Source organism: Phodopus roborovskii, unplaced genomic scaffold, assembly GCF_943737965.1.
Source record: "Phodopus roborovskii unplaced genomic scaffold, PHOROB, whole genome shotgun sequence".
Taxonomy (NCBI): Eukaryota; Metazoa; Chordata; class Mammalia; order Rodentia; family Cricetidae; genus Phodopus; species Phodopus roborovskii.
Window position 1 is genome coordinate 25,257,409 of NW_026126480.1, and position 27,005 is coordinate 25,284,413.

The window sequence follows — 27,005 nt, forward strand, 5'->3', positions numbered from 1 at the left end:
ATCTCCTCGGTTCACTTCCCAGCTCTCCAGGGGCTCACCCTGACCCTTCTCAGTCTCTGAAAGATGTCTGTCCCAAGATCAGCCCTCCTGGAAGAGAGAGGTAGGGAAGCAGGAGGCAGAGCCTATGCCATCACCTGCCTGTTTGTTTCCCTCTTGCTATAGGAGCAGTCAGCGAACACTGTGATCAGTCGGGCACCAAGCAAAGATCAGTCTTCCAGACCCCCACAGGCTGGCTAGGGGGACTGGTGGGGTTGGAGGGAGATGGGAGCACACACAGCAGAAGTTCTCTGGTTGGCAGGTGTGCAGTAGTCTTTTATGTCACTGTGACCAAATGCCTGAGGAAGCTTAAAATATGAGGGATTTCTTTTGGCTCACTGTTTCAAAGGTTTTAGTCTACTGCTTTTGACCCCACAGATACTAGGATCCTGGACATTGGAGCAGAACGTGGCAGTGGGAGCATGTGGCAGAGGCTATTCAGCTCGTGCCTGCCAGGAGACAGAGAAGGGACTCAGAACTAGTTACCCAAAGGCACACACATCAGTGGCCTGCTTCCTGCTGGGTTACACCCTCTAAGGCTTCCAACAACTCTGCAAACAGCACCACCTGCTGGTAAGCAAGCATTCAACACAGGAGCCCGCAGGACACTCTCTCCCAACCAAATCACAGAACACAGTTTCCAGGCCACCTCCCATGCCCCCTGAGACAGTTTCACTATATAGCTCAGTCCGGCATCAAACTCACAATCCTCCTACCTTAAACTGTCAAGCGCTGGGAATATAGACACATGCTACCATGCCTGGCACAGGCCTGATTTTTAATGGCCTGGCTGACTTGATTTTCTAGGGAACCAGCTGAGGGAGGGGTCCTTGTCTCCCGAGACTTCATGTTATATGAAAGTCTAAGCAGTCATGGAGCAGTGAGAGTCTTGGGTAGAGGTACTCAACTGTCCCAGTTTATCCAGACAGCCCTGTTGCCATGCCACCAAAGTGAAAAAGCCACCTCAGTCATTGCCTGCCTCTACTATATGGAGCTGAAAATCTGCCCAGATGATAATCCTGGATTGACAATGGCACAATCATGACAGATAATTAATTAAGGTATTAAACCACTAAGTTTGGCTGGGCATTGATGGTGCACACATTTATGCCCAGCACTCGAGAGACAGAGGCAGGTGGATCTCTGTGAGTTCAAGACCAGCCTGGTCTACAGATTAAGTTCCAGGGCAGGCTTCAAAGCAATACAGAGAAACTCTGTCTTGAAAAACCAAAATAAATAAATAAATAAATAAATAAACAAACAAACACAACAAAACATTAGGTTTGGGATGCTTGACCACACAGCAATAGCTACTTGAAAGTAGCTACTCAGGGGGTGTGATCCCTGAGCAGGGAGAGATACTGAGGCAGTTGCTAAGCGCAAAGAGAAAGGACCTGGGCAGTGCTGAGGAAATTCTCTGTGAACTCCCAGCCTTGCTTTGGGGGCAAGAGATAGAAACCAGAGCATCAAAAGTCTCCCCTGTGTGTGTACCATGAGCTTGGCTGGGGTGGAGATAATATTCATAAAGAAAAAGATGCTCTGGTACCTCCAGAGCATTCTTGCAGCCTGGGGAGATGACCACAAGTCAGGAAGGGACCACTTTGCTGGAGTGCAGGGATGTGAGGCTACCTTGAAGCACTTTCCCAGCCAGCAGAAGTTATGAGCTGGAGAGGACCCCAGTGCATTCAGTCAGGGATACTCATGGAGTCCCAGGCTTGTTACAGTTGTTCTCACTGGCTACTGTGGTCCTAGAAACCACCCATCACAGTGGGAGGCCTGAAAGTGAAAGCCAAGAAAACAAGTATGTAGATGAATTTCAAGAGGCTAGCAGGCATGCATTTGGGGGTGGGCACTGGACTGAAGTGGGTGTGGCTTCTGCATTTGTGGGCAGAGACAGGCACAAAGAGCCAATTTTTGCAGTGATTTTGACCTTACAGCATCTCCCCCTGGCCACTATCTTTGAAGCAGTAATTTTGTTCAGACAATTTTGTAGAGATGTCCATACCCTGCATTCTTTGGGTGCAGGGGATGCTATTTTTTTCAGCTGCTCTGGGGTGACTCTGCCTCTGAGTCTAAACACTGGGTCTACAGAGAAAATATTTCTGAGAGTCAAAGCCTCTAGAGGCAAACAGAAGCTCAGACCAACAGGGAGCTGCAAGGGGGCTGGAGAGATGGGGCAGGGCAAGAGCAGAGGCTGCTCTGCCAAAGGTCCTGGGTTTGACTCCCAGCACCCACACAACTGCCTGTAACTCCAGGGGATCCAATGTCCTCTTCTGGCCTCTCCTAGCACTGCACACACGGTGCACACATATACACATGCAAAACAACCATATACATAAAATTAATTTAAAAGGGAAAGCATGAGCTTTAAGTGGACCGAGAGTTTTTAAACTATGCTTGAGAAGAATGAGGCCTCTAGATGGTTCCAGGAACCATGGCTAGAATGGCACAAGGGACTCACACAAATAGCAAAATGCCCAAGACCTGTGACAGACTGAAGAGGTCTGTCTAGGGCTGGGAGACATCGGCTAAGGGACATTGCCTGCCTAGTTCCTTCTAGGCTTCATAAGAATGTGGGACAGTGGGCAGCTGAGTGGCACACAGCCTCCCTGTGGCTATGCTCAGAAAGCTCCCATTTAGGGTCTATGCTATTCCCCAACCTAGGGTTTACCCTCTCGGCAAAGCCTGGCTCTCCCACAAGGCAGGGCTGGTCCATCCCTGCAGCCTCTGGCTCTACCCACACTCCCAGCCTCCTCCTCTAGCCTCATCTGCATTTAACATGCCTTGTTGGGCTGTGGCAAAGAATACTCAACAGATTCATATTAAAAATGCCCTTTAAAATTCAAAAGCTTTGAACTAAAGAAATACCTCGAGAAGTTCTCATGGAAAGTTCAATCCCGTTGATTCAATTCACTACACTTAGATGCACCTTTTCAAATAATAGGGAAAAAATGTAACAGGGTCAGGCCCAATCAATATGCTTGTTCAAACAGAATTGCAGGGACTCTGATGTGCGTACATTTTGTGCTCTGCCTTTGTACACTGCCACTTGCTCTGAAGAAAGGTTTCTTTTGCTAGAGAACCAATGAAAGTGGTTGCCTTTTGAGTACAGGCTGCAAAGTGATGGCATGCTTACCGTGCTGGGAGGGGCTGCCATTTTTCATGTCTTCCCCAGCCTAGTCCCTTTGTTCTTTTCAGAACAACCTGAGAAGTCCCTTGCAAAGCCCCTGTGTGGTACTGGTCCTGAAGCAGAGGGCTCCCAGCATTGGCCTGCTATGTCTCAGAAATGTGGTTTTGTGGATTAGACAAATAATTTGCTGTTTCATTCCCACCCTTGGTGAGAACACACAAGGACTTAGCACAGGGTACTGCACTGCAACTGTAGGGAAACTCCTGGAGCCCACAACAGGCTCCTGGCTGGCTAGGGCCAAAGCCTGTATCCATTACTGTCATCCTCTTTCACACACACTGCCCAGGGGGACCTGCAGGTCCCTGGAGAAGAGGTAGAAGATGCTCTGACCTTTGGCTACCACCTAAAGTAGCCAGGAAAACAGTAAGAACTCTGATCGTGTGAAGGTATCCAAGGTGTTCACGAAGTCCAGCATATCTACTTCACAAACTGCATATATGAAGTGTTTTTATTTAGGTGGCATCTTGGATATGGTAAAAATGCAGGGAATTCTGGAAGGTCAAGTGAGGATTAGGAGATTTTATTCCCAGTTCCTGTTTAACAGCTGATTTTAACATTCTCTTGTTTGTTCTGGCCATGATCAGACAAGACTGCTTGGGCCTCAGCAGGGGCCCAACTTACAGTCAGAATTAAGAGGGGAGCAGGGCTGCTGAAATGGGTTAATGGGTAAAGGCTCTTGCTGCCAAGGCTAATGACCTGAGTTTGATTCCCCAGGACCTACATAGTAGGAATGATGTCTCAAATTGACCTTTGACCTCCACATGCAGAATATGTGCAAAACCTACATTCACACACATCAAATAAGAGAAAAGGTGATTAGTGAATAGACACAGGAGTACATTCTCTCTCTCTCTCTCTCTCTCTCTCTCTCTCTCTCTCTGTCTCTCTCTCTCTCACACACACACACACACACACACACACTATTTACCACTCTGCTAAGGCCCTGGGATCTGTAAGGATACACATTTTGAAATTCTGGGCCACTCAGTTCTTAATCGTGGAGTGCACACATTTAGTCTACAAATGGTCCCATCTTGTTTTTAACTTTGTACAAGTAGTGTTTATATGTACATGTGTGGAGGCACACATGCATGTGTGAAAGATTGATGCTCTTATCTAGTTTCTTCCTCAATTGATTAAACTTATTTACGTGTATGAGTGTTTTGCCTATTATGTGTACATATATGCACTGCTTGTGTGCTTAGTGCCCATGGAGGTTAGAAAAGGGCACTAAGTGAATACTCTGGAATTGGAGTTACATAGCTTTGTGAGCCACACAGGGTTCTGGAAAGCAAACCATGTCCTCTGCAAGTCTTCTAGACCACTAGACCATTTTTCTTGCTCCTATTGTTTGAGACAGCCTCCCTCATTGAGTCTGGGGCTAGGCTGGTTAGTCAGTGAGCTCTAAGACTGCTCCTGTCTCCACCTTTCAAGGGCTGGGATTACAGGTGCATACCACCAAGCTTGCTATTCTCTTGAGTTCTAGCAACTGAACTGAGGTCCTCGTGCGTCTGTAGAAAATATTCTCCTGACTGGGCCGTCTCCTCAGCCCCAAGATGACCGCAGCCAGTCCTCTCAAGGAATTGGGAAGCAGCATCAGGACACATTGCATCCTACACAGACACCACCATCTTGTAACTTTTTTTTTTTGTAGTGCTTTGCACTGAGTTTGACTGAAGCCCATTCACTCTCTCTGAGGATTACAATTGAAGCCACAACTCTCCTAGAACAGTGTATACCTCCCTCCCTGATGAAAAACCTTAGGAACAGAAGCCACGTTCTCTCACACACAGGTCTGCAGCTGTGAAACACAAACCAAGACCAACAGTTTGAAAATGCAACTCTGGTTGTGCTGAGAAACCACCTACAGACGGCTCCCCTGCTGGGTGGGCATCACTGTAGGTTTTTGTTTTCTCAGGAGACTGCATTCAGTTGCAGAATCTTCCCCTCCCTGCTTTAATCTGTTATGTGACATTTCCAGCTAATGTTTAAAACTAGAATTTTTTATTTTTAAATTCAAAAGGATCAGTGCCTTAAATAACAGGTAGCCCCTCTGCCTATCCAGAATGCCATGGAATCCACTTTCCCCAATTTAAACACTTGGAAGGCTTCTTCAAACCTCCAACACATTCTTTGGCCACGCAGAAGTTTGGAAACCACACACATCCCTAAACCAAAAGGTCCCCTAGCCTGCTGCCTTAAGCATGAATCACCAGTCAAGATGAATTAAATGCAAATCCAGTTTGCAATGGCCCATCACTAATAGGCCTAATTGGAATGGGCAGTGTGTGGGTTGGATGGGGGCCCACTGTACCCCTGGTGCTATCTTGGATTAGATTGGGGCTGACCAGTCCAAACCAGTCCCACATGGGGGTCCACAGCTCTGTGGCTTCTTCCCTGGAGGTAGGATAAGGATCCTCACCCCTTAGGCCTTCAAGGTCACTCAAGTATCAAGGAGCTGTCAGTGAAAGGGATGTTTCATAAGTGAACAGAGTAAGTAGGAGACAGAGACCCTGACACAGGGTAAGAATACATGCAGGCCATGGTAGATGAACACAACCAGCAAGAAACAGGACACAGATCATGTTAAAATTTTAATCTGTACATCACTTCTTTTTTTTTGCAAACCATTACACTTTTATTTAAATTAACTTTTTCTTGCAAAATATTCATTTCCTTTTTCCAACAAAATCTTATAAAGGCAAAAATAAAATCTTATTTTGGCAAATGTCATGAAGTTGATACTGGCAGCATATGGAGTTAGTTAAAAATAGAAAGCAACTTCTAAATATATTCAAGGATTTTTTTTTTTCTTTTAAACATAGTCAAAGACAATTTTTCATTTAAAATGTGACTCCACCCAATGGAGGTGTTTTGTTTTTGTTCTTTTTTTTTTTTAGTCATTACTTCATATATGTAGAATATCATGACACAAGTTAAATAAGGGGCCAAGAACACTGTGTCTGGCATGGTTACCTCCTCCTGAGCTGGGCTGGGGTCAGGTCAAAGTCCTGTGCCCTGGCCCTTGCCAGCCCTTGTCACCAGTCCCAGGGAAGCTGTCCTGGGTTTCCCCATAGCGGGCAGCAGAGGTCCTTCAGCCCTGCCTGGCTGGAGGGATGGCGTTAGGTTAGGCCTTTGTGTGCAGATGCCACCCAATGTGGAATTTATTGCTACAGCACATCTCTTGTTTCCACTTTTGCTTCTTCCCTTTTGCTGAGGGAACTTCACTGCTTCACAGTCAGGCTGAAGAAGCCACAGCTTTTGAACACACATGGTTGCTCCTCAGTCAGAATGAAGGCATAGACAGGCTCTATGGGCCATCGAGATAGAGTTTCCAGGGCTGACCATTGGCCCGGCATGCTGACCTCCACAGTCATGAGCATGGTAACCTCGTGAGCATGGTAACCCACTGGAATCGCTTCGCCAAATCCAGCCGCCCCTGCCTGTTCTGCCCTCTCCCCACCCACTATGCTACACCCCCCCCCCCCCCCCCCGTACCTGAATCCCTATGTGTGGCTACAAAACCCTGCAGGCTCACCTTCCAGCCACTCAACCCTTGAGGTGAGCATTACAAAATATATTCTGATTCTAAAATACAGTATATTTCACATCGTGTATCAAAAGTGCTTCTGTCATCTGTAAAAATGAATCTGGACTGAAACAAATGGGCATGTGTTAGGATGGAGTCCTTGCTCCATGCTAAACCCACCATGGTGGGTGGGCTGCTCTCTCCTCCAGCCACAGTCCCCATTCTGCTGGAAGGGTTTCCACTGGGGCAAAGAAGACAGTGTCTCAGGAAGATGCTGGTTGAGCTGGGCCCCTGGCTCCAGACTTCTCCTCTGCATACTGGATCATGGGTCTGTTACTGCCTGGGCTGGCAAAAAGCACAGGAGACAGTGAGAGGCTGGCAAAACTTTGTTCCTGTCTTCAGAGTGGGCATGTCTGTGCACATACATGACAGGCTGGCAGACAGAGTAGGAGAGCAAGGGGCATGGGCAAAGTGGCCGCTGTCAAGGGACCTTTGGTTCTAGGACCCAGCACACTGGGTTTTATTTTTCTTCTACTTCTACCATAGTGGCCTATGGTTCATGAATGTGTCCTCTGCAGTAGGCCAAGACCTGGGCAAGCCACTGGGCTACTTACTTGCTCTGCCCTTCATTCTCTGGAAGACTAAATAGCCCAGCCTCTGTGACCTTGCTTGCTTCATTCTCTGGAAGACTAAATAGCCCAGCCTCTGTGACCTTGCTTGCTTCATTTATTTGTTTGTTTTAATTCTTATGTCATATTTCTAACCTAAGAACAAAATGGTTTTAACCTGCCTATGGTACCATGAGAGGAAGAGGCATGGATGAGCCCTGGAGAGCACATCTAAGTCCTGACACAAGGGGGCTTGAAAAAGGAGAGTGAATGGAGCCTCTCCTTGACACCTCTGCCTGCTCAGATACCTAAGAAGAAAGCATACATACAACTGTGGTCCTGGCAAGTCCTGTAGGACTTTACAAAGGCTGTGGCTGGAGCTTTCTGTGGAGTTCTACAGCTTCAGTCCTCTATGAGGGCCAGGTTAGGTCCAAGCCAGCTGACCTCCCCCTGCTCTCAGACTGGCTGGGGCCTACTGGCTCTGAAGCAGGAGCAGTCCAAAGCTGGAGGGTCCCAGTGCAAAGTGATGTCCCCTTCACTCTCTTCTGCAGACTCCTGGAGCTTCCAGGGTTGGCCCAGATGAGCCTACTAGCCAGCAGACAAGCAGACATGGAGAATAAAAGTTGGCTCACATCAAAAGGTTTTGCATCCTGACACATGCTTCAACTCCTTAGGTAAGTCCCTGGGGTGTCTGTACTCCATTTCCTTATCTATACAGCAGAGGGAACAGCTTCATAGGCTTGTTGTGGGGGCCAGGAGATCTCAGTACAATGTCTAGCATGCAGTAGTCCCTCAACATGGTTAACCATACCCCAGTTAAGGAAAGAGAAGGGAACTCTGCAAATTGACAGTAAGGCAGACTGCTAGGGACCTCTAGTGTGACCTCTGTGAACTAGGTGAGGATATAGGCAGGGGCAGCTGAACCCCTGGGGGGGGCACCTTCCTTTACCACCTGCCCGTCCAGTGTCAAACCAAGCATTCTGATGGGTTGTGGTCCTGGACTTGCCTCTGTCTCTCCCCTAAGGCACTCAGTGACTGATACAGTTTCAGGCCTTGCTGAATGAGGGGACCCCTCAGGGTCTCAGCTTATCTTCTGTAACTCTGGCCTTAACAGTTCTTCAGTCTCTTTCCACAAAAGAGAGAGATCTGACTCTTGTGCCTGGAGACTGGCAGAGTGGCCTATGTGGTCTTTGGGGCATCAAGCTGCCTTGGGAAAGAGAAATGGGCAGGTGTAACTAGGGCCCTAGAAGATATGTCCAACCCATGGCCCATAGACTACATGTGATCCAGGACAGCTATGAATGCAGCCCAACACACAATCCTAAACTTACTTGAAACATGAGATTTTTTTTTTTTTTTTTTTTGGCAATCTTTTTTCTTGTACCTCAACTGCGCAGTTCCATAGCCTAAACTCTATAAATGGCAACGACATATTATGAAGTCAAAGGGCTGGAAACTTCCCCGAGGTACGTCAGCACAATTGCACCTGTAATGGCAGCCCCTGTTGAGGACTAAGGTCAGCGTCCCTAAAAAGCAAATCTTCTCCAACCGCCTACTGTCTAGGCAGGTCACCCCACAGTGGCCATGAAACCAATGGAAAGAAGCAATAGCAGATGGAATTGCAGTCAGATCGGCAGCAGCAGGAAGGCAGAAGGGGCATGCTCAGACTATGGGGTGAATAGCAGCAGGGCAGCCAGGCAGGGGTTCTTACTTGGAAGGTGTTAGACAAAGGTGTAGTGTAGTCCGTTGCTTAAGGGGGGGTAAGGTGGCACCGTCCTGGAGGACAGGGGGACTTTAGGCGGGAGAAGGGCCAGCTGCTGCACTAGACAGAGCACACAGGAATCAGGCGGTGTGTTAGAGTGATCTGTCCACCCACACCACCATATGCCCTGCCTGGTGGGACTCTGTGGCCTGGACCCCTGTCCCCAACTGATGGCTTGATCCTGGGGGCAGTTCCCCAGGGCCTAGCTTGCCTGTAGTTTCAGATTCAGGAGACAGAGAGAGAGCAAGAACAAAGAAAGGTGTAGACCGGGAGGCAGGACAGAAGGGTGTCAGGTCTGGAGTCACCAGTTGTGTGGGAGGAAGCTAAGGGGACTGATCACAGTGAAAGCAAGCTGGAAATGTAGCGCAGTGACTGGTGGATCAGCCTAGCATACCAGAGGTCCTGGTTCAATCCCTAGCACCACCCAAGACATGGTGGAGGCAGTGAGAGCAAGCACAGCTGTGAGGAGTGTTTGGAGAGGAGGGGCAGCCTCACAGGGAGGGGCTCAGGCTGCTGAGATGAGCTCTGGGGTCATCAGGGAGAAGGGCTGCCTGAGTCCCAGCCACAGAGCAACACAGACCACTTTCAGCCCCTCTACATGTCTCACACAGAGCACTGACAGCAGAGATCTCAGAATCTGCTTTAGTCTGGTTTTGTTTTGAGACAGGGCCTCAGAGTAGCCCATGCTGGGCTTGAACTTGCTACATAATCAAGAATAACTTTGAAACCCTGATCCTCTGGCCTGCACTTCCTGAGTTGGGATTATGGGTGTAAGCCAACACACAAGGCTGGATTTCTAGGAACTCTGGAAGGTCAAGGTATGGGGACAGAACAGGTCTCTCCTCAGAATCTGGCATCTGTCCTCACAGGGCCCCCTGAAGTGATGTCAAAGCTGCTCCCCACACCAAACTCCCCAGTGCAGCAGCCACAGGGCCTGCAGGCCTCATCCTTGGTCAATTAGAGGGCCAGTAGAGAGAATGGCACCACTTTGGTCCTTTTACCATCCGTTCCTGAAGTATACCTGGCCAGGGCCACCACATTTATACACAATAGCCTCTGTATCCCGGGACAATCTACACGGGGTGGACTGTGAGGCTACCACAGGGAGGGAGATGAGGGTGGAGGGAGGAGCCCAGGGTTCTTTGCCTGACAGAGTCTCTTTTATTGTTTTCTTTGTGACAGGGTCTGTAGTCCAGGCTAGCCTAGCCCATAGCATACATGCCACAATTCTCCTGCCTCAGCTCCTGGCAGCTGGGTTTACAGGCATGGGCTTAAAGCAGCCTTCATACACAACACAGCCATGTGCTGCTTCTACACTACCATGATATTCTTTTGGCTGGGCTGGCAAAGCCTCTATTCCCAATTCCTACTTTCTGCCACGGTCACTGACAAGGCGAGTGGCTTTGGCTTGAGGATCAAGGAAGAGTTTCTAGGCAGAGATCAGAGGAGCCCCTTTGCTTTGCCCCACCAAGAAATCCAGCATCACTTCTGCCTCCTCCTTCCTAGGGAAAGAAACTTGAGCCCTATACGCTTGGTTCAGAGCCGGCCCAGTGTCAGCTCTTCTGCCTGGGTCAGGTGGGACACAGAATATGCTCTGACCTGCCAACACCTGCTAACATCCTTGCTCTAGGACAAGCCACACTGGATACTGGGAGCAGCAGGCAGGAAAGGGACCCTGGAGGTTGCACCCACAGCCTTACCTGCTACCTGCTTGCTGCGCTGAGAGGCCTCCGAGGCCAGGGCATAGGAAATGTTGATGATCCGTTCCTGTTCCTGCAGCTGTGAGTCCAGGTCTGCCAGGCTGTTTCGGTCCTGGCCTGCGGGCTGCAAGTTGCACATGCTGTGGGAACCAGAGAGAAGGCTTTGAGTCTCACCACCCTGGCCTTCAGCCTCACATGTGGAGTGTCTCCCTGGCTGTGGGGAGGGGGATCTTCAAGACTTCAGGGATATCGGATGTGCATTGCCTGTTTTCTTCCATGACAAGATTGCCTATTTCTCCCCAAACCTATAGTGAATATAGCTTCATTCCTCCTGTAGACCTCAAGTTAATGGCTCCAACTGGAGATTTCTGGTAAACCTAGATGTGAAATGGGTAATGTAACTCTGGTAGGGAAGTTTATGGGCCAGAAAATTCACTTCCTTGGATCCAAGCTCAGTGTCCAGGAAGCAGGTAAAGCCCCTAGCACCTCTGGAACAAAATTGAGCCCCATCTAGAGAGCCTGTGTGAGGAACATAGGCCCAAAGCTTAGTCTAGCACCTCCTGGATTGGCCTGGGCCCATCTATGGAACTATAATATTAAGAGGACCATCATTGGAGGTGACCTTAACTGAGTCTACTACTAACATCTGGTTTGATGGCTCACACTTGCCAATCACTGGGGACAGATCTGAGGGCATGGACCTTGGGCAGGAACCCTTTACAAGTTCTCCAGAGCCTTTTAGGTGACTGAGGCAAGATTTCTCATCTGCGTACCTCCCTATAACCCCTTCGATCTTTGGGACTCATATGAAATAAAGCCTAGAAAAACACTGGACAGTCAGCCTGGCCTGGGTCTCCCATGGCTGAGCTATCACCTGACACTGGGTTTGAGAGACTTCTAGACTTGAGCTAGCAAGAGTTGACCTTGATCGGGCGAGGATATTCCTTATCTTCTCAGCCTTCCGGTACCGTGCCTGCAGCTCTTCCAGGCTAGGTGGCTCCTCAGGATCGAGTTCCACATACCGCTCGGGGATAGAGACCTTCTCTGGCTTGGAGAGCTGGGGAGAGGATCCGGTAGTAGGATGGAGGGTAAGCTTGGGTGCTCTGACTCGAGACCTGTTTATCCACCCTTCCTACCCTGTGAGGAAGCAAACTAAGTGCACAAGGGTGAAGAAACTTGCTAAGATCATCAAATGAAGCAGCTGTGGACCAGTGAGTTGAACCTGGGTCTCACACCAAAACACACACTCTACACTTCCTCCTATGCTAGGCAGCTTTCTAGAGGCCAAGGGAAACAGCAAGACCAGCAACACACTGAGTATTTCACAGGGCGCACTTAGTGCTATACTCAAGGCCACAGGGATCTGACTCTCCAGCCATGCTCACTCAGCTCACTCAGCAGGAGCTCTAGTGTCCTTCACACCTAAGGGCTTTTCTTCTGTCCCATCTAATTCAGGGACCTGGCAATGAGTAGCCTTTCAGAAAATCCTCCATAATGGAGATTAATGGATCAGCGGATGGAGGAAGGGAGAGTCCTCCCTGTCCTACAAAAGAGCTTCAGGGCTGGGGTGTAACACAAGCATTTAAGTGGATCTCTAGTCTACATAGTGAGTCCCAGGCCAGCTGGGGCTATCTAGAAAGGCCCTGTCTCCAAACAGAAAACAACAACCAACCAAACAAACAAACAAAACAAGTTGAATCACAGCCTGGCAGCTTAGAGAACACCCTAAACTGATGGGAAAACTGAGGACCTAATCGTAGCGAAGCATTTCCTGTCTCAAACATACTTCTGAGTTTGGGGCCATACAGATCAGACTAGATGGACTGAAAAGTAAACTGAAAAGTTTACTTTTCAGCAAACAATAAAAGCATGCAACTGCTTAATAACCAAGGTTGTCTTCACACTGTTGGGCAGAGCAGATTTTACACTCACCTCAATGAAAGCCTCATGGATGAAGTCTGGTGGCCCTCTTTTTAGTTCTCTACCTCCTCCCTGCTCAGCCTGACTCTGCAAGGTATATCTATGCCACCTATACTAAAAGCTGTCTCATCCTTTCCTCCGGGAAAGTGCTCTAGGGGAACCTCCAAGTACAGAAGTGATCCTCTGGTTCCCAGGCGACAAGGGCCCTCCCCTCACACTACCTACACTCAGCTGGCACAGCACCTTTCTTACAGGGATGCTTAATATGTGCCAGAGAGATGGCTCCATAGCTAAGGGTGCCTGCTGCCAAGCCTGATGACCCAAGTATGATCTTGGGGACCCATGTGGTTTTTTTCTGCCCACTATACCTACACAGTACACAAACACAGGTGCCCACACACATGCACACTACATTTTAAATGTAAAGAAAATTAAAAAAAAAAAAGTGAAGGTAATCTTGCCAGCACCAACCAGAGTCCCCCTTTTAAACTGTTAGTAGTCTAGAGCTCTGAAAACCTCTGACCACACTTTTAGGACTGTTTAAGCCTGTGATTTTCAAAAATGTGATCTTAATTTGCTTCAAAGTAGTTTTCTTTGTTCTTGACTGGTCTCAGTAACAGAACTGAACCCATGTGGCCCTTTGATTTATTAAAAGGTGGCAAGAAATATCTGTTATTCCCAACTGGGACAGATCTGCAGGAAGGAAGTAGATTATACTGTAGCAAGATTTAGGTTAGAGATAAAGAAGGACATTTTCCCTGGGCTGGTAGGCCAATTAGGACACCAGAGGGCATCCTTGCATGGCCAAGGTAGCAAGCAAGCAAGCAAGCACACACACACACACACACACACACACACACACACACACACACACACACACACACACACGGAGGTTCTTTGTGAATGAGAAAAGCCCAGATGGTTGGGCTATTTAGGTCCCACTGTTTAGGTTGTCAGAAAAAAAAAAAAAAAAAAAGGCTTGGGGGCATGAGGCTGGCCTTGTTGGCTGCTGGAGCAAGAATAGAATGGAGTTACTCAAGCATCAACTTACCCACAGTTCTTGTTCTCAGAGCTCCTCTCCCTCATGAAACCCTAACCATTGGCAGAACCAGCTTATAAAGGGATCTGCTCTGTCTCTTGGGAACAGGAGGTCTGGGTATGTAGTGCTGTGTGCTTGGCATGTATGAGACCCAGTTTTAAACACACACACACACACACACACACACACACACACACACACACACACGCACACCCTACAATAGTGGCATCCCCTCACCCCCTCCCCGAAAGAAGGCACTTGAAGCCTGTCTCGTGTCAAACAGACCTGTGGAAGAGTCCCACCCAAAGTCATCGTACAGATGGGGAAAATGCAGTAAGCCAAGTCCCTGTATAAAGGTTTGGGGACACTGAAAATTCATAAAGCAGTCTTCCATCTGGCTACATGTGCCATCCCAGTGTTAGGGAGGCAAAGGACCAAAGCAGCTACAGACACTGCCCACAAACCAAAGGTGAGCAGGGATGTCTAGCGAGTATGGCACTCAGGCACTTGTCCACTTTACTTTCTCTTGCCTTGCTTTCCTAGGCCTGCCATGTCATGAAGGAAGTGAGCCACCAGAGGGCACCAGAAGAATTCAAACTAAAATTGGCTCTAGTCCTGGCTGGAAATGTCTGGGACTTTTCAAACCTGTCCTGTATTGTATTTCATACCACGTATGATAACTACAGTCTGCCTAACAGGCCATCTGCAAAGGCCACCACTAATGATTCTGGAAACATTTTCTAAGCCAACTCACATCACCATCAAGGGAACAGGGGTACAATTTGCTCCCAATTACAGAAATAGGCTTAAACATTAATAGAAACACTGATTTGTGACCTGAAGCCACTGTTCATGTATCTACTTTCTTGGTCCACAGTGGAGTCGAACCCTGACTGGGTGAGACTGCATGTCAGGCCAGGAACCTTAAGTCCATGGCTTCTCAGAAACATGAAAGAAGGCCCTATCCTCACCTCTCTGTTGATGTCCAAGTCATAGTCTTGTGGCTCTAGGTCCAATTCCATGACGGGTGTGGCTTGCACTTTCAGCCAGCCATCTTCTTTGTCTTTTCTGTCCCCCTGAGCAGCCCGCTCCAGCAGCTGCAGGTCAAAATCTTGTTCTCGCTTCCACTGGCAACAGAGGAGAGGGTTAACCTCACTTTCTGGCCCATCAACGAGTCACACAGGGGGCCCTGAGGCCTGGTGTCCATGAGAAGACACCATGAGAGACATTAGGCAAGTGCTGGAGCTGTGTGTGTAAACTGAAAAAAGGCCTCTGCTCCGTCCTGCAGCCTCTTTCATGCTGCTGGCTGTGTTCTAAGACCTCAGAGTGTTCAAATGTGCATCCTTAGGATACTGGCAGAAGACACATGACTTTATGCTCACAGTGGCCCTGCCCCATCCAAATTCCCCTCCCCAAGGCCTTCTGGTTTAGAAGCCATACACTTCAGGAGCACAATAGAGAAAAAACAAAAACCAGCAAGTCCTTCACAGCCTTCAAGTGCTTGGGGATGATCTCTCTACAGGGCGTTCTCAACAGGGCTAGTGCAAGTGGGGGCTGTATCTCAGCAGGGCTGTAGAGTTCCAACCAGCTCCAAGGAGCTGGCTGGTGGCCAGTGTAGCAAACCGCTGAGGAAAATGGTAACCATATGAGATAAGACATTTTTCTTAAACTAGAAAACAAAAGTAAAACTAAATGGGCCAGATGCAATTGCTCCAAGGCTATTTCACAGAGGTAACTTTGTATCAATGGTCCCTTCATAGGAGGGAAAAAATCTACCCAAGCTTGTCTACCCAACTCCAAGATGGCTTCTGGTTCGTGCTTGGCCTCTGGCCTTAAGAGAACAAAGGGCTGCTCGTATAAAGATAAAAGGATACTATGTATCAAGTCGTCATCTCTGTCTCACTCCATTCAACTCACAACGCCCAACAGCCACAAATGCTTCCCCAGCCCCGTCCCCAAAGCCCATCGCCACATCTGCACATTCCACACGTTCATGCACAAGCCCAAATTCTCCATGTCAAACCAATAGAATAGTGTTTGGGGATGGTTTTCCAATTATAGTTGGGAAGAGTTAGGCAATTAAAGTTCAGGGGTAAATTTAATGGTTCACAAAGAAAACACACATTTTTCTTACACGCTCACAAGTGCTCAAATAGAGACAAGTCCTCATTTAAACCCAGCCTGATTGCTTTCACCACACTCTGCAAAGGGCCCTTGGGAAGAACCACGCCAATCCATCATAGGAAGCAATATGTTTATTGGCGTTGATGAGACTTACACAAGCTTTTTTTTTTTTTTTTTTTTCAAAAAAAAAAAAAAAATCACAAGGTATTGGAGTTATGGTTCTGAGATACCCTCTGCACTTCAGACAGCAGGTTATAGAAAGTCAGGGTTACTCCATATGATACTTACTTATAAAACTTAAAAGTTAATGGGTTTATAGCTTTTAAAGACATTATTCCAGTCCTTTGGTGACAGACAGATGCAGAGAGGCCCTCTGCATATAGTTTATTTTGCTATCCAAGTTACTACATCTGAATTACAGAAGCTTTTCCATAAGGAACTGTGTAATGGGATCAGAGGAATTGAAACCAAACGGCCTCAGACTTTGTAGAACTTACATGTGCACTCTCTAATGTTCATGCCTACATGTTGGTGTAAGGCATGGAATCTGAAAAATTCCCAATGCCCAGACCTCTGCTAATGATTACTGTCCTCAGAGAGCAGCTTTTAGAATGGATGCATTATCAGTAGTTGGCCTACACAAAGCAGGGCAGTGGAAAGTTAAGCCATACCTAGGATGCCTGCTAGGCTGGGAGGCGAGAGCTGCTAACACAAGCCTGGTCAGAGACAGCACTGGCGGGTTAGAGAAGGCCCAGTGCCAATCAGAGCGTCTGTAAAGACAATCAGGCAGGGTTAGAGGCAATGAGCGGTTACACTAGAAGTGAAAGAGCTTGTGCAATGAATTAGGGAGAGCAGTCAGGCTAGAGGGCTGGGGAACTAGGGGGTTCCAAACCCAAAAGCCAAATGGAATGTCTCCACAATGGGCCTAAGGCAACCGTGGGCAGGTGCAGCGCCAGTCATCGGGGACAGCACCGATTTCCCCAGCCCTCCTGAGTACCTGAGGCCTCAGCACCGCAGGCTCTGGGAGACCACCAGCACCTCAGGGTTGGGGGCACCAATCCTTACTGATTCAGTTGCCTCCTCTGACTCCAGTATCTGCTTGGGAGTTTGGGAGACTGTGTGGTTGACTTGCACATTGTCTCTTTCCTCACCATCTTCCTCTCCTCCTTGAACTCAAGTCCTGAATTCAGCTGAGAAGCCCCTCCCACTTAGCTTGGCAAATGGGTGAGGCTTCTGCTGCTAGATCCTCCCTAGTACTCTGTTTCAGTCCAGGTCATCCTCTGGCCAGCTCACACGTGCAGCTGGGGTTGTGGACAAACAGCCCCTCAGGATGTTCTTTCAACCATGTAGGTCACCCTGGGAGGTGACAGGTGTAGGCTTGGGGGACTTGGGGAAAACTCTGGCCTCTCTCCCAGCCCCATCTAACATACTGAGCCAAGATCTCCAGGCAGTGGCTGGCCGAGGTATCGGCCTGAGAACAGGCCCGTTCTCTCTCCTTGGCTCAGTGTCTTCTTGCGCTCCCGGACCAGGGCCTTCTGGTGTCGCTTCATCCGCTCCAGCTGTTCCTCCGCACTCATCTTTCCTCGCTGGTGGTCCCCTGAGTACAAGCGCTCCAAGGCACTCTTGGGTCTCTGAGGAAGAGATAAAACACAGGGCTAGAAGCATGGCTGCTTCCTGCTTTCAGCACGTAGTCTCGGGTAGCCCAGGCAGGCCTTAAATTCACTATGTAACCCAGGATACTCTTAAACTCCTGCTCCTCACACCTGTACTCACTTAGGCTGGGATTACAGATGTTGGCAATCAAACCTGATTTCTGATGTGCTGGGGATCGAACAAACCCAGGGTCTTAAACACACTAGGCAGGCACTCTACCAATTAACTATACCCCTCCCTCTCCCTGCTTAGTCTCTTTGTAATGTGCAGCATGGGATCATTTTAGCCACAGAAAATCACTTCCTCTAAGTACCCAGGGTCCCTCACCCGAATGGGTTTTATGGGCAGAGGCAGACACTGAGGTGGGATCTATCCAGCCAAACCAACAACCTGCACTCCAGGGTGCACCTGGGGTACAGGCTTCTTGGACTTCTCATGACCGTGACAGGCTTGGGACTCATCAGAAAACAGAGATGACAGGGTCATGGCCTTCTTGGAGAGCAGGGGGTGACAGGACTCTAAATTCCCTAAGGCTCATTGGTCACTGCCCACCCCAGAGCCCCTCCTACTGAGTGTGAGTCCCTCCACATCCCAAGGCCACTTACAGAGAAGGTGACACTGCTGTTTTCGGCATTCAGACCCCTTCGGAGTGTGACATAGGGAGCAATGGTGGATGACTGCTGGAGCCTAGACATGGAGCCCGAGAGCCCTGTGCACAGAAGGAAGAATCAGGTGCATGCGTGGTGTGGTTGGACACTCCCCAAGCCCTCCCTAATCACCTCCACTCTCTGGAGGGGCCAGCAGATCTCCACTAACAACCCACTTGCTTGCTCTTTTCTCCTTTAGTCTAGATGAGACAGGCCCCAGGAAGAGGAAGGCTGGCATGGGGGTGGCCTCTGCCACTGCAGAGATGTGGAAAGCTCTGCTTCCTTGCATAAATGCTGGGCTGGGGCAGGTGAAAAGGGATACAAGTACCTCCATCCCTCTGCTTCATGGGGAATCCAGCTAGGGATAAGCAAGGAGCCCAACTAAGGAGATCATGGGCTTAAGAAAGGACTCCCCGAGTCTCAGGCTGACACAGATCTGGTATGGCCTCAGTGCTGGCCATATCACTGTGGAGTGATCTGCAGCCAGAGCTCTGGGATTGTTGGCTTCCTCTGTGATCAGCTAACTGGCACCTGTTTAATATCTCTTACCTTCTGTTTCTTTCTTTCTTTTATTTATTTTATGTATATCAGTGTTTTGCCTGCATATGTATCTGTATGCCACATGCATGAGTTACAGACAATTGTGAACCACCACGTGGATACTGGGAATTGAACTGGGATCCTCTAGAAGAGCAATCAGCACTCTTAACCACCATGCTGTCTCTTCAGCCCCTGACTATTTCTTGATCTCTAAATTGGGAGTTGTAACAGCACCTGCCTACTAGCACTGCTGAATATGAGGCTCATATAAAACACTTCAACAGTGTTAGACTTTATGGGCAATCACTGTCGATGCTCCTGGAGACAGAAACGGGAGGAAAGACAGACTACTCAAAGAGAAAAGAGGGAGTGAATTAGGCTGTATGGATGGAAGGAATTTGGGCCAGTCCTCCCTCTCAGCTCAGAGTTAGACCCAAGCTGCTGACCAGGATCTCAGGCCCAGGTAGAGGCTGTGAGTGGTAGAACAGAGTGTGAGACCCCTGAAGGACTCCACGGAGAGTCGTGTCTTACCTCTGCCTGGCAGTGTCTGGTACCCGCTCTCAGAGCCCACGAGGCCCAGGGAGGGCTGAGGCACATCCCCACTGAGGCTGGCCAGCTCTGGCTCGCTCACATAGGACCGGAGCTCCACCTGTGGGCAGAGTGTGAGGCTATGAAGTCACTAGCGTCACATCACCCTTCCCACAACTCAGGGGGCATGCTCAGAGCCTTTTCAGCTCACCTTTGAGTCCCCATTCACACACTGGCCCTGCTCCCGGTCCCTCTTCCTTTCATCCGACTGTCGCTTGAGACCCCGCACAGATGTGTGCCGTATGACGGTGGCTTCTCTAGGCAGAGGTGGCACAGCTGGGGGCTGGTCTTCTGGGCTGTAGAGTTCGGGAAGTGGTGGCCTGGGAGGTGCCTCGTCTTCCTGTTCAGAAAGAGAATCGTGTTCAGTGGGATGGAATTGAAGTGGGGAGGAAGGCTGTTACTCGGCTCTGCCACAGGGTTGGCCACTTCAGAGCCACATAACCACCCCAGCCACAGAAGCTTTGAGGCAACACTTCCATCCCAACTCTTCTTTTAGATCTAGTATGTTTTCTAGTTTCAAAGTGTTACCCAGTGACAGTGTGTCCCCAGCTCCAACACTTGGTGTCCTGGATCTACATTCTTGGCAGTGTTAAATGACTGACACCTGCTTCCTCAGCATATCCTACAGGGGAGGTAGGAGCCTGACTGTCTCTTCTGAGATGATGATGGCACCTACCCTGGGGAACGGACAGATATCTGTGCTTAGCCTGAGTGGATTCACTGACTCAGCTCATGGATCTGGGGATCTGCTCATTAATCTGCATGCACCCTCCTGCTCCTTCTTCCTGCTCTGACTGACAGAAGGGCAGGAGAGGTGGCTGAACCGCTGCTCACTTCCTGGGAGGCAGGGAACAAGACCAGTCTCCTTGAAACTCAATGTGCTTGGCTGGTTCTTAGGGGCTGTGGCTCCTCCATGCCAGGAGACCAAGCCTGATTGCCAGGAAAACTCATTCAGATGACAGCTGTACCTTCTTCCTCCATTTTTTTTTTTTTGTTTGTTTGTTTGTTTTTGTTTTTGGAGACAGGGTTTCTCCACGTAGCCCTGACTATCCTGGAACTTGCTATATAGACCAGGCTGACCTCAGAGATCCACCTGCCTCTGTCTCCTGAGCACTGGGATTAAGGGCTTGCACCACCACCCCACACCTCCTCCTTAACTCTCCCTTCATTTCTCCACCTTGACCTTGTATTTCAAGATTTCACAGAATTTAGGAAAGAGTTCAAGCTGGTTTTGCAAGCAGTCACCAGCATTCTTTGGAAATTTTTTTTTTCACATTTAGTTTAATTGAATATGTGTACCTGTGTATACATGTGTGTTTTGCACATACATGCTTTGGTGTGCAAATGCAGGTCAGAGGCAACATATGGGAATCGATTCCCTCCTTCTACTATGTAGTTTCTGGAGGATCTAACTCAGGTCAGGCTTGGCAGTGAGCACCTTTATCAGCTGAGCTATGTCATTAATCCCCTATCAGCAGCCTTTGAAAGCAACAGACTTCACCAGTGGGTAAAAGGTAAGCAGCCTGCCTAAGACAGGCACAGGCTCCATAGACTCAGCAACCCCAACAAGAGAACAGGGTCACCAGTGTCCAGAAAGATAAACCCAATACCCACTGCCTGTGACTGAAGAAAGTGGCTACAGACGGGGTGGGAGGGGGCATTTTCTTAGATGCTTTCTTTGTGTTTCTGTGTTCTTTGAAATCACCCAATCCCAGCTTTTATTTGTTTATGTAGGTATTTGGAGATAGGGTTTCTCTGTATAGCCCTGGGTGGCCTGGAACTCAGAGATCCACACACCTCTGCCAACATTAAAGTTATGTGCCACATGCCAGGACCATTACTAGTTTTCATTTTTTTTAAAAATAGTTTTTCTCTTTTAAATCTTTTAAATGATTTATTTTTTATTTTATTTACATTGGTATTTTGCCTGCCTACAAGTCTGTGTGAATGTGTCAGATCCCCTGGAACTGGAATTACAGACAGTTGTGAGCTGCCATGTGGGTGCTGGAAATTGAACCAGGGACCTCTGGAAGGACAGCCAGTGCTCTGAACCACTGAGCCATCTCTCCAGCCCCTCATTACTAGTTTTTAAAAATGATAGTAAATTAAAGAAATAAACCAAGCAACAGTGTGGGGTCCCTGTGTACAACAGGATGAAGCACGCAGTGTGGAACACACAGAAGAGCTGTGTTCTATGCTAGCGTAGTTCAGTGCTTAGGGATGCAGACACAGGGAGTCAGGAAAGAAAAGGATAAGGGGATCACATGGAAGCCAAGACCACTGCAGGCAAGGGAGTGGATGTGAGGCTGGAGGCCTTCTGTGGTTGCTCACTGCCTGAGTGCTCGCCTATCAAGGATGCCCTGATGACTGGTCACTGACACATTTTCTTTTGTTTTTGTTTTTTTGAGATAAGATTACACTGTATAGTCCTGGATGGCCTTGAACTCACAGAGATTCACCTGCCTCTCCCTCCTGAGAAATGGGATTAAAGGCATGTGCTACCACTGCCCAGCTCACCATCACATTTTAATGTCATTTCCAAATGGATGTTCTAATAAAAATTTTACATTATATGTAAATGCATGTATCCATATGTGGGTATGTGCAAATGCCCTTGGAAGCTAAAGACTTCAGATCTCCTGGAGCTGGAGTTACAAATGGTTGTGAGCCACCTGATGTTGATGTTGGGAACAAAATTTTGATCCTCTGGAAGAGCAGCAAGTACTCTCAATCGCTGAGCCATCTTTCCAGTGCCTAGATCCTTCTTTTAAAAAACTATGTTTATTGTTAGCTTATGTGTATGGATGTTTTGCTTGCAGGTATATCTGTGCACAAGTGCTTGGTGCCCATGGAGGCCAGAAGAGAGCATCAAATCCCCCAGAACTGGGGTTACAGTCAGTGTGAGCGGCTGTATACCCATACAGCTGGGAATTGAACCCTGGTCCTTTGGAAGAGCAGTCAGTGCTCTTAACGGCTGAGCCATCTCTCTAGCCCCAGGATAGATACTTCTGTTACATAAATATAAATGTCTAAAACAAGTAAACAACCACACAAAATAGTCAAGTGTTAAAAGCAATGACTGTTCTTCCAGAGGACCCAAGTTCCATCATGTGCACAAGAAGAAACTGAGGTAGCTCAGAAAAATAATGGACTTGCCCAAGGACCCAGTGAAAAGTTGAGGACAGACTAGAACTTTCACCTCTGTGCCCAACGCTGGCTGCCAGGCACCTTGCAGCACGTTGGCAGCCTCCTGTCTAGCAAGGCTGCTGCTCCAGTCTGCCCCTCATATCGGGCTGGGGAAGGAGATCCCAAGATGGACTGAAAACAGTGATTCTGCCAGTGCAGCTTTTGTGAGTCGTTACCTAGGCCAGGGTGCACTCTGCAACAGTGCAACTCATGTTGTTATAAGTCACACTTTGCCCCTGCTTAAGGAAGCCCAATAAACTATCAGTCACCAGGTCCTTGGGTGGGATCATTTCTTTGGTCTGCTGTCTTTACCTTATGTGAGGTCAACAGACTTTTGTTTATCTCTGCAGGAAGTCACACAGCACTCCCTCAGCCTCTAGCTGCCATAGCTTACCACCTCAGGCTTTGCCTTGGTTGGAGACTGAAGAGGGGACATCACTTTCCTCAGTTGCGGGGGGTGAGGTCTGTATGGCACATAGGTCTGCAGCTGTGGGAAGAGTCGGACCTCCAGAGGTGTCCGCACAGGACTGGTGGGAGGACTAGGCTGCAGGGCTGGCTTGCTCTCAGTTGGAGAAAGTGAAGGCACGGATGGGTGGGGGAACAAAGGCACCGTTTTTCTTTCTGAGGGCATGGACACAAACAATACAAATATAGAACCAAGACATGTGGAACCAAGACCCACCCTGTCCCTACATTCAGAAAGATGGTTGCTGTCTTACCTGGATTTTTGACAGATCCCACCAGGACTCTATAGTTCTCTTTATTCGCACTCAAGCCTGCCATGACGTCTTCAATCCTCCACAGATCCTTCTGTATCTGTGACTTCTCCTGGGAAAGACAGGAGGTTGGTTCAGAACCTTCTTGGTTCCTCACTAGAACTTTCTTCTAAGGGCTTACGATTCCTCACCATAGAGGTGGTGAAAACCTGCTAGGACAAGCGCCAAGCCTACCCAAAGTCTACTTGAAAAGCAGATCAGTGAGCAATGCTGGGAGCCATGTTCACCAGCTCAACTGGCCTACTTTACCCAACTTATAATAGACTGCCTTGGACATCACAGGACTCATCTTAAATGATGTATGCAACCCCTAGTCAACCTCACAGAGTCAGGGAAGCCAGGACCAGGGGAGAAGAAGAAAACAGATGTTCAGTTTCATAAAATGGAAAATTCTGGAATATAGCTGCATAACATGTGAGTGGACTTAAGAATGCTCAACAGAACTTTTAAAAATAGCTGGGATGCCTGTGTTGTGGTGCATATCCTTACTGCCAGCACTCAGGAGGCAGAGGCCATTCTAGTCTATAGTTAGAGGCTAGCCTGAGCTAAGTGATGAAACGAGAGAGAGAGAGAGAGAGAGAGAGAGAGAGAGAGAGAGAGAAAGAGAGAGAGAGAGAGAGATTAGCATTTCAAGTTCAAGGACAGCTTGGTTTTATAGTAAGACCTTTTTCAAAAATGGTGGGCTACAGATATAGCTCAGCAACAACTAGAAACAACCATTGGGAAGATTTTACCAATGGCAATCACTTAGTGTATTCAAGCCTTACACTAAGTACTATGGATGTCTTCAATGAAGAATATTATGGGGAAAAAAATAACAGTAGGAGAAAGGCACATTCTGGGGATTCTGTAAGGTCATCCCTGAACCAGATGCAAGGGTCTCCAGTGTCCTGGGCTGGCCTCCCAGAACCACCTGAGTGAGTGGAGAACATTAGGCCTGGGGTAGGAGAGGGGCACACTCCCCAAAGAAGTTCCTTGGTTTCCCAGAGTTAGGGCAGCATCTGGATCAGAGCTCTGTAGTCATTTAGCAAGCCCAGCTCCCAAGGTGGCTCAGCATGCTGCCCTGTGCACAAGAAGCCTCCAGGAACACTTGGCTAACTAAAATACTCTGAATCTCTGTCAGAGCCCCAAGAAGAGAGCTCTGAACTGAAGTTAGAAAGCAGGCCACTTTCCATTTGTAAAGTTTTGAGGGTGGCATAGAAGCCTGGAGCCTACCACAGCAGGAGAACACAGGCCAGCTAGAATGGCCTGACCTTTGAGCTAAAGCCACCTTTTCCAAATTGGCCAGGGGCCACAGAAATGGGGGGGGGGTTCACCCAGCCTGGCCTCCAGGGACTGAATTCACACTCTTTTCTCAGGCCAAGCAAGGACTGCCAGAAGACAGAGACTGAGCTTCCTACTACTATCTAGGGAATACTGCCCTGGCCTCCACACTGCCCTGCAGGTGGGAATGGGTGCTGAGCTGGGCTCCTCTTGGCTCCGCTCTGTTAAAGGACCAGCTCTTCCCCAGACACTGAGGGCTGGCCATTGAGAGCAAAGAAGCAGGGGAACTGAGGTGAGCCTTCTCATCATGGCAGAAGGAATCCCCAAGGGAGAGCTTGGGGTGGCTTTTTGGCAGAGCTCACAGCCTAACAGGAGGCTGGCGAGCTGAGGGAGGTGACAACCCTCCTTCTTGGTCACCTGGAAGAAAAAAGCTCTTCTGTGTTGCTCCTGCAGGGTCTGCTTCAGCTGTCCCACATCCCTCTCCAACTTCAGGTACTCATTCCAGGCATTTTCCATCTCCTATTGGCCAAGAAAATACTCCTGGTTTCTGGGTGCCCCTCACCCTGACCCTTCCCAGCCCAGTCCCCTTGAGGACACCCACCCCTAAGCTGCTTCCCAGCAGGTAAACAGGAAGTAGAAGACTTAGCCTGGTGGAAAGGAGATGGGAGAAGATGACCCTGGCCTCCTGTGCTGCTCACTCCCCACCCCAACATGGTTTCCCTCCCTGCCCCGGTCAGCATCACATTGGGTTGACGGCTGCAGCAGCAGAAATTCTGACACTGTGCACAGACTAGAATACAGCCTGAAGACTTCTCCACAAAACTGGTCTCCCTCAACTACCCTGATGAAAAGAAGCCTACAGGGAGGAGGCAGACATGCTGCCCCTGGACAACCTGCCACCGGGAGGTGGAGACGAGTTCTCAACAGCAGGGGTGAGGTCCCTGCCACCTCTTCACCCTCTACATACTGTGGACTCTCTGCAGAGCTCTGCCCGGATGTGGACGAGGTCCTCCTGGAGGAGCCTCTGCTGGCAAGTGATCTTTTCCAAGTGCTGCGGCTGGTCTCGGTACTGCTCAGTCTGTCTGTGCAGCACCTCCAGCACGGATTCCAGCTGGTCCTGTGCCAGAAAGAGTCAAGAGCAAGAGGATGGTAGGTCTGTCCCCAATTGAGGAACCAAACAACTGAGGCCAAAAAGGCCGGAGCTGAGCTGGAGCAAAGACACAGAGCTGTAGACAGCAGCTCAGACTGGCCCAGGAGGCAAGTCTCCAAAAATCCCCACACCCCAGTTTTCTTATCTACAAGGTGGGTGCAGAACCTTCCATTTCCTTACAGATTATATGGAAACAAATGAAAGAAATGGCAGAAAAGCCTTGCAAGCTCTTGTGAAAAAAGGCATGCCACAGATCTTCAATACCACGAATACACAAAAGGGAAAAAAGTCACTCTGAGATTCCGACTGTGGCCCCGTGGTCCCAGCTACTCCTCTCCTCCCATCTAGACTTGCTGCCTTATAGCCTAGATCCTGGGGAAAAGGAACCCAAGCAAGTGAAAGGATTGACCCATTGTGACAAGGCCACCTTCTCCAAGGCAGACCTTTGGGTTTCACAAGTCAAGCCATCAGACCTGACAGTGCTTCAGACTCCCAGGCTGAGACAAGGGCCAGAACAGAATGAGGGGCACTTGAACCAAGCAGACTGGGGCCCTCCCTAAAAGGAGGGCAGGCCTTACACAAACACCCTTACACAAAAAAGGCTGAATGTACTAACCCCTGTTGTTTATTTATTCCTTGTAGTTTTTAAACAGGACCAAGCACTGCATAGCTGAGTATAACCTTAAAATCCCAACTCCCCCTGGAGTCTACCTTCCAAGCGCTAGGGTTATAGGTGTGTGCTGACCACACCTGTTTTATATATGATGCTGAGGATGGAAGCTGGGGCTGCTCATGTTAGGCAAGTGCTCTATAACCTGAGCTACACTCCCACCCCCTTCCCTCTGTTGACTAATGCTAACACGAGAGTGCAAACACTGTGTAAGCAAACACAAGAGTGACTGCAAGTCCCTCCACCCACCCCACTACAATGCAAAGACGATGCATACTTTATTCTCCTTGAGAGCTCGGATCTTGTCTTCCAAGTCCTGGAGGATCCTGTCTTGTTCACAGAAAACACTCAACTTGACCTATAAGCAAGAACCAGTTGGAGAGGATGGGGTGGGGTAGGAATGGGGAGTGAGAACAGGGCTCAGGAATAAAAGCAGAAAGCCTCTGGCCAGAGCACCACCTGAACCCTGCGGAGTACTGCCCAGGTCCAGTCAGGATGGCCGAGGAGCCAGCCTGTCACTGGTAACTCACATCAATGTCACTCTCAGCGATCTTCATCGGCTTCAGACTTCGATCCTTAAGAAGATCTCGGCCTGTCATCTGGGAGGTGAATAATTTAATGATT

The 27,005-nt window shown here is 48.8% G+C and overlaps 1 protein-coding gene across 13 annotated transcripts in view; it reads right to left on the bottom strand.

Annotated features, from left to right (window-relative positions):
• Positions 1–6,720: 6,720 nt before the first annotated feature.
• The window catches only part of Plekha7 (pleckstrin homology domain containing A7), a 181,824-nt gene continuing 161,539 nt past the window's right edge, over positions 6,721–27,005 (bottom strand). For 9 of the 13 annotated variants that reach the window (XM_051192747.1, XM_051192753.1, XM_051192750.1 and 6 more), the window contains 15 exons: positions 26,912–26,980; positions 26,659–26,739; positions 25,529–25,678; positions 24,979–25,080; positions 23,242–23,350; positions 22,917–23,143; positions 19,488–19,676; positions 19,280–19,397; positions 18,167–18,270; positions 17,339–17,539; positions 14,756–14,911; positions 11,749–11,882; positions 10,826–10,965; positions 9,075–9,185; positions 6,721–7,100 (listed from right to left, as the gene is read on the bottom strand). In XM_051192747.1, coding sequence (XP_051048704.1) covers positions 9,085–9,185; positions 10,826–10,965; positions 11,749–11,882; positions 14,756–14,911; positions 17,339–17,539; positions 18,167–18,270; positions 19,280–19,397; positions 19,488–19,676; positions 22,917–23,143; positions 23,242–23,350; positions 24,979–25,080; positions 25,529–25,678; positions 26,659–26,739; positions 26,912–26,980 — 1,881 coding nt within the window. In that variant the 3' untranslated portion in view covers positions 6,721–7,100; positions 9,075–9,084. The remainder of the gene's footprint in view (positions 7,101–9,074; positions 9,186–10,825; positions 10,966–11,748; positions 11,883–14,755; positions 14,912–17,338; positions 17,540–18,166; positions 18,271–19,279; positions 19,398–19,487; positions 19,677–22,916; positions 23,144–23,241; positions 23,351–24,978; positions 25,081–25,528; positions 25,679–26,658; positions 26,740–26,911; positions 26,981–27,005) is intronic. The other 4 variants (XM_051192748.1, XM_051192754.1, XM_051192759.1 and 1 more) reach the window with 2 other exon arrangements.